General features: G+C 48.6%; 1 protein-coding gene across 1 annotated transcript in view; it reads right to left on the bottom strand.

Annotated features, from left to right (window-relative positions):
* Positions 1–11,526, bottom strand: part of LOC103603844 (nephrocystin-4-like) — a 37,464-nt gene that overhangs the window by 22,281 nt on the left and 3,657 nt on the right. The window contains exon 2 of the mRNA XM_008588433.1: positions 4,169–4,321. Coding sequence (XP_008586655.1) covers positions 4,169–4,321 — 153 coding nt within the window. The remainder of the gene's footprint in view (positions 1–4,168; positions 4,322–11,526) is intronic.

Consider the following 11,526-nt stretch of genomic DNA (forward strand, 5'->3'; position numbering starts at 1 on the left):
GAAATTACATCGCTCTCATTATTCTGATGAATAAGGGCCATTCGAGGGTTGCTTTCTCATAGCTTTAGTTACGGGAAGGGAAAGCAACCCAATTACCTGGGTCACTCGGCGAGGGCAGGTGACGCACCCTCCTACTTTAGCAACACGTGGAGCTAGGGCGCTCTGAAAGGAAAGAAGCCCCTGCTTTGGGTTAGGACTGTCTGTCGAGAACCACCAGGACTCTTACCCTGCAACTCTCCTCAAATAAGTCAAGGAGGAAAACTGGCCTGCCATGAAAGGCTGAGCTATGACTAGTTCAGGAAAGAATCTAAGGGAAAACTATGTCCATCTCAAAAAGAAAATGTAGAAGTTGCACGGTGCTTTGGCCTCCAGGATTATTTCTTTTAAAGATACTTTTTTAGAGGTTGAATGAATTATTAGCTGTCTCAGGAAGTAAAAGGCAATTCCTCTCCACCACAGAAGGTCTCAGAGGTGAACACTGAACTCTGAGCTTGGAGCTGAGAGAGGTCTCGGGGAAGCTTGCCTGGGCCCCACCAGGCAGAGCCAAGAGGCAGAGCCCGTGAGCGGAATATGAGCACAGGGCAAAGAATTCATCAATTACAGAAAAAAACACCACCCAGCTCAGGTTCAAAGCAAGGCTTCTTTGTTCAAAGTCTTTTTTCAGGGCACTGCTGTTTACAAAGTAGTAAAGCAGCATCTTCTCTCAGGGCTACTATCACACTGACAGCTCAATAAGACCCAGAGCACAGGAGGCCGACTCACAAGTCCTTGTGTAAACTGCACACCCACAGTGGCTCCACATACGGTCCCTGCTCCTGGAAGCTCACCAGCCTCCAATCACATCACCCCCATGCCACTGCTGATGGGTAAAACCAGAAAACACAGGCAATTAGTAAAACCAGAAAAAGACTCTGGTAAATCTCAGAATCACCTCTAAAAAGAGCACACAGTACTTGGCCTCTGTTCCCACAGGTGTGTAGGGAGAACAGTTAGCCAGCTTGAGGCTGTCACAGAACCACATCCTAGTGCCTATAAATAAATGCCCACCCATGGAGGCTTCCACACCTCAACCATGTGTGTACATAAACATGCACACGTGCTACACACACACACACAAATGCATAGCGAAGGAGGACTCTCTTTAGTCAACTGAACTTGAACAAAACCTGTTTTTCTGCATTCTGAATGTCAAGGAGTCAAGCTGCCCGGGATGGAAGATGTTGCTAAATAGCTCATAGGATGGGGTTCATTCCTGGGCCACCACTGGCCTCTGCTGCTCGCATTGGGCACAGCAGCAGGAGAAAAGCAGGTGCCCCAAGCAATTCAGCGGCTTCAGCATCACCCGCACCACTGAAAATGCTCTGGCCACCCCACACTAACCTGGCTGCAGTCTCTACCTCAGTAACCCAAAGCTGAGAGCCCAGATTTTTCCAGAAACTTTAAGGATTGTGCTCCACTTGTCCTTCACCCCTACCCCTGCCTAGAAGAAGACATCCAGGAAGTGGCCACAGCTAAGCTGGAGCAGCTCCAACAGCAACTACCATTGGAGCCACCAGCACAGGCATCCAAGACTCGGCCTGAGTGACTGACTCCCACTTCCCAGACTGAGCTCTGCATTGTGAATAAGCGGGCCTGAGGTACAAGCCACCAGGATACAGTGAGGCTGCAGGTGCTGCTGGGCTTCTGCGGCAGCGGGAGCCCTCTCGGTGGCATGAGTCAACCCTAGACGTACAGAGGAGAAGTGTCCACTCTGATGCCTGGTCCCTACAGTGAGACTGGTGTCTACAGGGACGATTACCCTGTAACCACAGAATCGGGGAGATGGAAGACCCCGCTCCTGAGCTGCAGCCCACGCCTGCCCAGGTGTAAAGCACCATGAACAGCACAGATGGCGGCGTAAGGCCCATCCCGCCCCTCTCAAAACAGAAAGCTAAAACAGGGGCAAGGAGCAGAAGGAATAGGGAGCACTTCATGTAACCTCAGTGCCTGCAAAGCATCCCTGTGCTGGTTTCAGAGCTGGATCCTGTCCCTCAACGTTCTGCGGAACACTTCCAAGATAAAAATGCGGGCCCCACTGACACATGAGGTTCAAAACAGTGACAGGACACTGTGGTTAGAGCACAGACAGAGCAGTCAGACTCACCGAGCTCACCAGCCAACCCTGCTGCTCGCCCACCTCATGGCCTGGGGAAGTCACCCATCTCCACCCCCCCAGTTTCCTCCTTTTTAAGCTGGGGACATAAGAATGCTGACCCCCCCCAGGAGGCTGCCAAGCATGAAGTGACATAACGTACTCCTGAGCCAACACCTGGCCCAGAGCAAGTCCCCCACCCCAGTTAAGAACGACCATCATCACAGTGGTCATTACTCATCGTACAAACTGTCACAACACAGGGCTTCCTAGGGCTTCACTCTGTACACACCAGAAAAATAAAATCAAAACAGCCCAACCCTGGACAGCTGAAAGGCAGCAGAGACTGAGCCCCAGCCAGGTTATCAGCAGATCGCTGTCCACAGAAACACAGGACAGGCCTCTTTCTGCTGTGGCAGGGGCGCGAGGCGATTCACTGCCCGTTCTGAGACAGCACTGCATGGGGCTGCCTTCAGTCGCACATGATTTACAACATGAAATCTCCTCTCTCTGACACGCTGGCCAGAGAGACCTTTAGGAAGAATGTGCATAAGCTGTTTGACAGCCTTAGTGTCAGATACATTCTTAGTTTCCAGGACATACAATTTACCAAGGCTTGATTCAATCTTCCTGACCTCTGGGGGCATTTTCACCCTCTCCTACCCATGTTAAGTAAGGGCAACAGTCAGAATCAATCCATGCCAAGATACACACAACCTTAACACAGGGTGATGGCCAGACACAGAGAGCAGCATGTTCACAGCCAGCCCAAGGTGGAGCACCAACTGTGGTCAGGGCAGTCCCCACAGGAATGTCTCAAAGGACAGCCATCATCACCACCACCACTATTCATCATACAAACTGCCACAATACCAGGCTTCCTTGGGCCTTACTCTGTACACCCGAGAAAGATAAATCAAAAGCAAAATAAAATAAAAAATCAAAACAGGTCAGACCCTCTGATCGTCACCTGCAGGAGTCAAATCACTACAGACCCTCTGTGTTCAGACGTGGCCCCTCTAGGACACTCCCCCCTCAATCTCAGTGGTGAAGCAGCAGACAGGCATGGGGAAAGGCCTCCATGACATCCCCAACTCTTACAGTAAAATCCCAGTGTCCTTAAGAAGGCCCATCAGGATACAGCCAAGGAGGTACTGCTCAGTCACCTTACCAACCCCACCCACTGCACCAAACCCTGGGTCCTCTACCATTCCTACCACCTGCCGTGTCAGCCCCCAAGCCCTCCTCTCACCCCTAACACCTGCCATCATCTAACACCTGCTCTGCCAGGCCCTGGGCCCAACATCTTCAGACTTCCTCTGTCTCACACCTGTGCACGAGCTCACCCTGCTCTGCTTGAAGCATCCTCATCCCTGCTCATCACAGGGACAGTTTCTTTTTCATCCTGCAGGTTCCAGGTTAAGCGTTAGCTTCACAGAGAGGCCCTCCCTCATCTCCCTGCCTAAAGCAGGTCTCCCCGTTCTGAGAACTTATCACAACTTTGAATTACTCCCAACAGACTGTAAGTGCTGTCAGGGGAGCCCCGTCACCACCCTTGCACCCAGCACAATGGCCCGCAAAGAGCAGGCGCGGAGTATCTGCCTGCGGAACTGAGTCCGGGCTTCGCCACCTTCTACCTGTGCAAGGTGGAAATCTCAATTTCCCCATCTGAGAGAGAGAACACGAAGGAGAAGAGGAGGCAGCAGCAGCAGCAGATGAGATCAATAATTTCCTAACTCTGTTACTTGAACCCCAAGGTTCCTTGGAGGTGACGACACCCCCATCACTTCAACTGGAGCAGAGCATTTTCATCTGTTTATATCTGGCTTCCACATAAGATTCCGTTTGGGAACAAAGCGCCCTGCCACTAATACAAGCTTTTCATGACTCAGCCTGCAGCTCCACGGCACTCCTACAGGTCTGCAATCACCGATCCTCTCTGAGCTGATGCCCCACTCTCTGGACCACACACCCCAAAACCCTGCACACCTGCCCCTCACCACGGAGCAGCCCCCACCCGCCATTGCCAGGGCCCACCTCATTGAAGACGATCCTGGACAGCTGCCTCGAGAGCTGCTTGGTTGGCTTCACTGTGGATTTCCACGTCCTCCCAAAAAAGTGTCGGTAGGTGACATCAAAGAAAGACACTCGAAGATGGCACTCCACCTGGGACAGCACTTCCAGCATACCCTAGGAGACAGCAGGGAATTGGCCCTGAAGAGTCCACATTGTCATGAGCAGTCCCCAGCATTGTCATGAGCAGTCCCCAACACTGTCATGAGCAGTCCCCATCACTGAGGGACCACTCGAGTGGACCGTGGGCCACTCGGCATCCATCCCACTTGTTAGGTGATCAGTAGCCCCATGTCCCTTTGGAGAACTCCCTCTCTCCTGCAGCCATCGGTGTTGGTGGGGTTCTAAGTCAAAGTGCTCAGCCCTCTCCTGGCCAATCAAAGCACTGAAGTCCCCTGGAACAGACACAGGCCCAAGACTCACCCAGAGCCTATGAGACCAGAGTTCAGAGCTGCAGACACAGAAGTACCTGCCAGGATGCAGCCTGGAGCTGCTGGCAGTCACTCTGTCACCATGTGGGGCCAAGAGAGAACAAGTCCAGGGGATATCGCATGACAGTCTGAATCAAACCACACCTGATTCAGCTCATGCTAACTGTGGATTTGTCTGTTATACGAATTGATAAGTTGCCTCTAGCTTAAGCCTTTTTGGATGGATTTTTTTTTCCTTTTTGTCTTTTTTACTGACCGGTAACGGGATCGCAACCCTCGGTGTTGCGCCCGCACCGCACTCAGCCAGTGAGCGGGAACCGGTCTCCACATGGGATCCGAACCCTCAGCAGGAGCGATTTTTTTTTTTTAATCATTTGCAACCAAATGGGTCCGTCCTGACATAACCAGAAACTCTAAATTCTCAACTTGCCAGAATTATTTTGGGTGGTATTAGCGAAGGAAAAGCATATCTTTGATGGTTGAGAAATTGTGGTTACAACTACAGAACAAAGCAACCAGACACTAAAAAGATGGTGCCCTTTCCCACAGCTGTACCACTTATAGTAAGTTTTTGTTCTGGCCTTCAGTTCCTCTGTTACTGGCTACAACCAGCAACGCCATAGTTCTTACCTGGTACAAATAGTTCTCTGCTTTCCTCCATCCATTCACTTAACAAACATTAATTAGTCGTCTATCCTGTGTACCTACTCTGTGCCAGGCACTGTTCCAGCATTAGGGATACAACAGAGAACAAAACAGACAAAATCTGTGCCCTTCCAGGGCTTACATGAAGAAAAACAGGGTGAGAGGAGAGACACGTGGGTCTGCTACTTTAGCGAGAATGGTCAGGGAAGGTGCTCCAAGCAGATGACATTCAAGCTGAGAACTAAGAGGAGCATAAGAGCCACAGGGTATCTGGAGAGTGCGCCAGGCATAACGGGCAGCAGAGAGCCTGGGTGCCCAGGGACCGGCAAGACATCTATCACCTTATTTGGGTCTATTAACAATATCTTCCTATTTGCTGTATTTTCCCTGCTCTGGCATCTGGGGCCTCACTGATGGGAGAGAATGCCCCTCCCAAGGCTGGCTAGTTCCTAAAGACAGAAAATGGCTTGTCTTCTAGGAACAAACCAATCCAGGTTGTCCCCCGCCCCTGCACCACTCTCTTCCACTCCAGGAGACAGTACTCCTCTTCCCCAGCACTGGGGCCAAGAACTAGGCAACCAGGGCCTCCCTAGAATCAGAGGCTGCTGAAATTATTCACACTGGCCACTCCTAAGCCTGTGCAGCTGCTTACCCTGCCTCGCCCACTCCTTCCCACGGAAGCCACAATAAAGGCTCTTGCCCACAAGTTCCCCTCAACCCTTTCTGCCTCCTGAGCACCCAGTGCTTCGCCATGAGGCCCTACATGGCCCAGCCTGCCCCCTCCTCTTGGGAACTGTGAGTAACAAACCATCTTTCAACAGCAGTTGTCTTGTGATCTGTCGGCCTCACCATAGCTGAACAGAAACAAAATCCCAGGGACATTCTAGAACAGAAAGCCCGCGTGACTGCAGCAGACGGAGCGAGGGCAAGGGTGGGGAGCAACGGCGGAAGGGCAGCCAGAGCGCTCACAGAAGCTGGGCTTTTACTCCAAGTAGCACAAGAAGCAGGGCAGATTCCAAGCAAGATGACAGAAACTGATGCGCGATTTTAAGATCATTCCTGCATCCATTCCTCTTTTTCATTTTTTATTGAAACACAGTTGGTTGTACATATCTGTTGGGTACTGCATTGAATATCTGCACCTGTGTGCAACATGTGACGCTCACATCAGGATGATTCGTACATCCAACAACACAGAATGTAATCCCTTTTCGTGGCCCTTGACCAATTTCTCATTAACCTCCCCTCCCACCTCTAATAACCTCAGTTCTGTTCTCTCCTTTTGAAAGTTCAACAAATTACTGTGATTGTTGTATCTTTCTTTCTTTCTTTTTTAATTTCATTTCATAGACTTGAACCCATAATACACGAACCTGCAATAACCCTGACTACAGGGACTGGAATTCTATAAATCTCTCTGGTAGAAGACTCCCCACTCAAAAAGCTGAAGCTTGTCTCTCTTTCCATTTTAATTGCCCAGCACTGCCCAATGAGTGGTTTGTGGAATGTGAAAAGGTATTACCCCGTAAAATTTTCCAAGTACATCTGAGAAAGAGTGGGCTTAAGGAAAGCCCAAGTTTCTTACAGCAGAAGGCCTCAGATTCTGTAACACACTAATGTGCACTGTGACACTCCATGTGAGAAACAGAGCACATACCATCTCCCATAGTTATGTGACCCTTTAACTTCTTCTTTTTTAAGGAACAACTCGTGGCGTTAGTGCCCCAACAAATACATTTTGGAAAACACTATTTTAAAAATCTTATAATTACTCCCTAAATCGCTCCTATTTTAAAGTTCTTGATTTATACATTTTAGATGTATTCTTTTATTTAACAGTATTATGGTAAATATTAAAGAAAAAAAAATCATTGCAGCTGTCATGTAGAGCCCAGAATGTGGGGGGCAGCAGCGGAAGTGGGGGCCAGTCAGGAGGCTGCTGCCACCACCCAAGCCAGATGACAGGGACAGCACTGGGGGTGACGGGAAGGGCACACTATGTGACTGTGGTGGTGAGTGGACATAGAACATAGGTTAGAGAAGTAGGAAGGATCGGGTGACCAGCACTCTCTGTCTGCCTGGCCTCCTCAGGTCTAGCACTGTACATCCACGTCCCCAGTGAAGGATGACAGCACATCTTCTGCTGGAGCAGCTGGGAGAGAGGTGGTGTCATTTACAGAGACAGGAAGATGGAGCAGAGCAGGTCTGGGGAGGAATCCAAGTTCAGTTTCAATCATCACGTTGACCAGGCCTGCCCACCCAATCTGTGGCTTGCCTCTACCACACCTGTCACCCATCACCTCTGGGACTGCTCAGGGCTCCACCATCAGCCTCCCCGCCTCCCCACTATCCTCTCAGAAGGTGATTACCAGCCAGGACCCGGTAACTCCCAAATCTCTATTGCTGGCTTGGACGTCTTCCCAGAACACCAGACCCTAACACCTCTTCCACCTCTAGACTACTTTGTACCCAATTCTATTCAGGTAAGTTTCTAGAGCTGATCCACCCCCACCCCACTGAGAGTTCCGTGAGGTCAGGATATGGGGCAGAGTCAGCTTTGTGTCCCCTGTACAGTTCCAAACATATAAGGGGCACTCAGCAAATATCAAATTGAATTGAAACAGCCATCCCAAAGAAATGAAATCGGTGTTCATGATAAAATTAAACAAAAAAAGTAAATGCAACAAGAGAAACATACTAAAACGATTAATAAAATGCCCTAAGTTCAAAATAAGCACATAATATTCTTAGCCCAACACCTGTCACAGGGAGGGTCGCTATTACCTACAGCTATCAATTCTCAAAACAACTAAAATTGTACAAACTTGTAAGACTTTCTTTTTCAACATCTATTCCCAACCTTATCTTTTAAACAGCATATTTTGATTGATTTTTATATGTAAAACCAATTTTGCATTACTGCAGTGAACCCCACCTTGATGCTGATATATTACCTTTTATACATATTGCTGATTTTGATGACTTCCTATTTTAAGGATTTTTGTGTTAATATTCATAAGGGATACCAGTCTGTACTTTCCTTGTAGCATCCTTGACTGGTTTGAGTATCAGACCAGTGGCCTCAAAAAATGAGTTGGGAGGGCCGGCCCGGTGGCGCACTGCTACAGTGTGCCGCTTGGGAGCATGGTGGCGCTCCCGCCGAGGGTTCGGATCCCACATACAGACCGGTTCCCACTCGCTGGCTGAGCGAGGTACGGGCGCAGCACTGAAGTTTGCGATCCCGTTGCCGGTCCTGGTCCGGTACGGGCACGACACTGAGGGTTGCGATCCATTGCCGGACACGAAAAAAGACAAAAAAGGAAAAAAAAAAAAATGAGTTGGGAGGGGCCGGCCCAGTGGCGCACTGCTACAGTGTGCCGCTTGGGAGCATGGTGGCGCTCCCGCCGAGGGTTCGGATCCCACATACAGACCGGCCGCTCACTGGCTGAGCGAGGTGCGGGCGCAACACCGAGGGTTGCGATCCTGTTGCCGGTCCCAGTCCGGTATGGGCGCGACACTGAGGGTTGCAATCCGTTGCCGGTCACGAAAAAAGACAAAAAGGGAAAAAAAAAAAAAATGAGTTGGGAGGCTTCTACTCAAGATGGTGGAATAGACAGTCCCCAGCATCACTCTCTCCCACAAATCAACCAATTTACAACTACAAAAATGTAACAACAGCCATGCTGGGGCCACTAGAGCTCAGGGGAAGAGGAGGAGAGACCTAGGGAGTGCATGAAGGCAGGAGAAGCCATGATAAGAGAAAGAAAAATCTGCTCCAACCATTTCGCGCCACGGCCACTTTAAGGCTGGAGCTGCTGAGCGCACGGAGCAGGAGCCAGCAAAAGCTGCAGCTGTGCCTTTTGGATGGAGTTGCTTGGAGGTGGCAGGGGAGAAGAGGGACTTGGTGGCCCCAGGCCAGCAAGACCAGTAATAGGGTTCCTGTGGACCCACACAGGAGCAAGGAGCCAGAACAACTGAAAAAAAGGAGCCATTCAGAGGCCAGAGAGTCATCGCAAGGGACCAGCACATAGCCCATCCCACGGGAAGTGTTTGCAGCACAGGCGGTGGGGGAGATGGGCCCACTGGGGGAACACTGGAGCACAGCAAGGACAGTTGATCTGCCCCCCAGTCAGTGCAGGACCACTCAGAGGAGACTGGTCAAGAATATAGAATTGCAGGGGGTGCAGTTTGATGAAAAGACTCGGGCCCAGATCAGAGTTTCTATACAACTCAGGAGCACCGGGTCTCTGGAGAGCCAGAAGTACCTGTAAAGTCAACCATTACAACCTGAGCTGCACAAAAAGCCTTCCCTAGGGAATCAGCAGCAAAGCAGCAATTTAGCTCAACCACAGAGCTCAAGTACTAGTCCCACAGGAAGTTCCCCCATTTTAGAAGTAAGTAAAGAACAAAAAATTAGTTCCAGCCCAGACACACCGCCAGCACCTCAGGGCCTATTCAGGGACCTGAGGCATGGAGCCAGAGACTAGATCCCCCTCCCACGACCAGGCACACCATCAGGACCAAGGAGCATGCCAAAAACATCACCTCCATGTGGGTGGCCCACTGCAGCCACCACGATAGCCATGGCTGCTGCAAAAGCGGCTAGACGCCACAACCAACATGCAAATGACCCGCCAGCCACTCAAGTGCATTGACACAAGGAGGTCACCAGCAGAGACAAAGAAAAGAAGAGGATGTCTCTTTCCACAAAGCCCATTTCAGAGTGACAGAAGAAGCACCTGCTCTATGATAATATTGGGGGACCTGATCACATCTCTCAGCATTGGACAGATCATCTAGGCAACAAATCAACAGAGTAACTATTACTCTTTCGGAAGGAGAGAAGAAATCTAGGGCAATTAGGGCAGGGAGGGAGAGGGGGATGCGGAGAGATTGGACAAGGGGCATAAAGAATAATTACGATTTGTAACAATATATATGCTAGTAATATTGATTTAATCAACATATCTCAACATTGAACCCCAAATATATGTACAGTCAATTATGATTCAGTAAAAATTTAAAAGAAAAACAAAAACCTCACAAAAAAATAAATAAATATGAGCTGGGAGGCGTTAGTTCCTCCTCTATTTTCTGACAGAGTTTTTCTAGAATCAGTATTATTTATTCCTTTAATATTTGATAAAATTCAACATTGTATTTTTAATGTCTGTAGGACACGTAGTGGTGCTTCTTCTTTCATTCCTAGTATCACTAATCTGTGTTTTCTGGGTTTTTTTCTCTTGATCAGTCTTGCTAAGAGTTCATCAATTTTATTAACTTTTCAAAGAACCAACTCCCAGCTTTGCTGACTTTATTATTTGTCCTTTATTTTATTGATTTCTGCTCATATATTTACCATTTCCTCTCTTTTATTTACTTTGTATTTAATTTGCTCTTTTTATCTAGGTTCTTAAGGAGGAAGCAGAGGTCACTGATTTTATACTTTTCTTCTTTTCTAACACAGTCATATAAAGCTATAAATTTCCCTCAAAGGACCATATTAGCTATATCCCATGAATTTTTATATATTCTTCCATTACTCAGTTCAAATTATTTTCTATTTTCCTACTAATTCTTCTTTGAACCATGAGTTTAGCAGTATGTCAATTTCCTACTATTTGAGGATTTTCTAGGTCTCCTATTGTTTATCTCTAGTTTAATACCACAGTAGTCAGTGAACATACTCTATAATTTCAATACTTTCAAATTTATTGAGACATTTTTATGGCCCAGGATATGGTTTATGTTAGAGAATGTTCTGTGTGCACTTGAAAAGAATATGGATCCTATTTTTGTTGGGGGTAGTGTTTCAGAGATGTCAAGGTGGTTGTTCGGATCTTCCAAACCCTCATTTTTTCTTTTTTCTTTTTTTTTTTTTTTTTTTTGGTCTATTTGTTCTATCAGTTATTGAGAGAGGAGAGTTAAAAGTCTCCAACTATCGGGCCGGCCCGGTGGCACACTGGATAGTGCGCCGCTTGGGAAGCGCGGCGGCGCTCCCGTCCGAGGGTTCGGATCCCACATACAGACCGGCTCCCGCTCACTGGCTGAGCGAGGTGCGGGAGCAACACCGAGGCTTGCGATCCCGTTGCCGGTCCCCGGTCCGGTACGGGGGCAACACTGAGGGTTGCGATCCGTTGCCGGACACGGAAAAAAGACAAAAAAAAAAAAAAAAAAAAAAAAAAAAAAAAGGGGGTTTGGAAAACCCGAAAAACCCCCTTGAAAATCTTGAAAACACCCCCCCAA

This window comes from Galeopterus variegatus, unplaced genomic scaffold (assembly GCF_000696425.1).
Source record: "Galeopterus variegatus unplaced genomic scaffold, G_variegatus-3.0.2 Scaffold4824, whole genome shotgun sequence".
In the NCBI taxonomy this organism is placed as follows: Eukaryota; Metazoa; Chordata; class Mammalia; order Dermoptera; family Cynocephalidae; genus Galeopterus; species Galeopterus variegatus.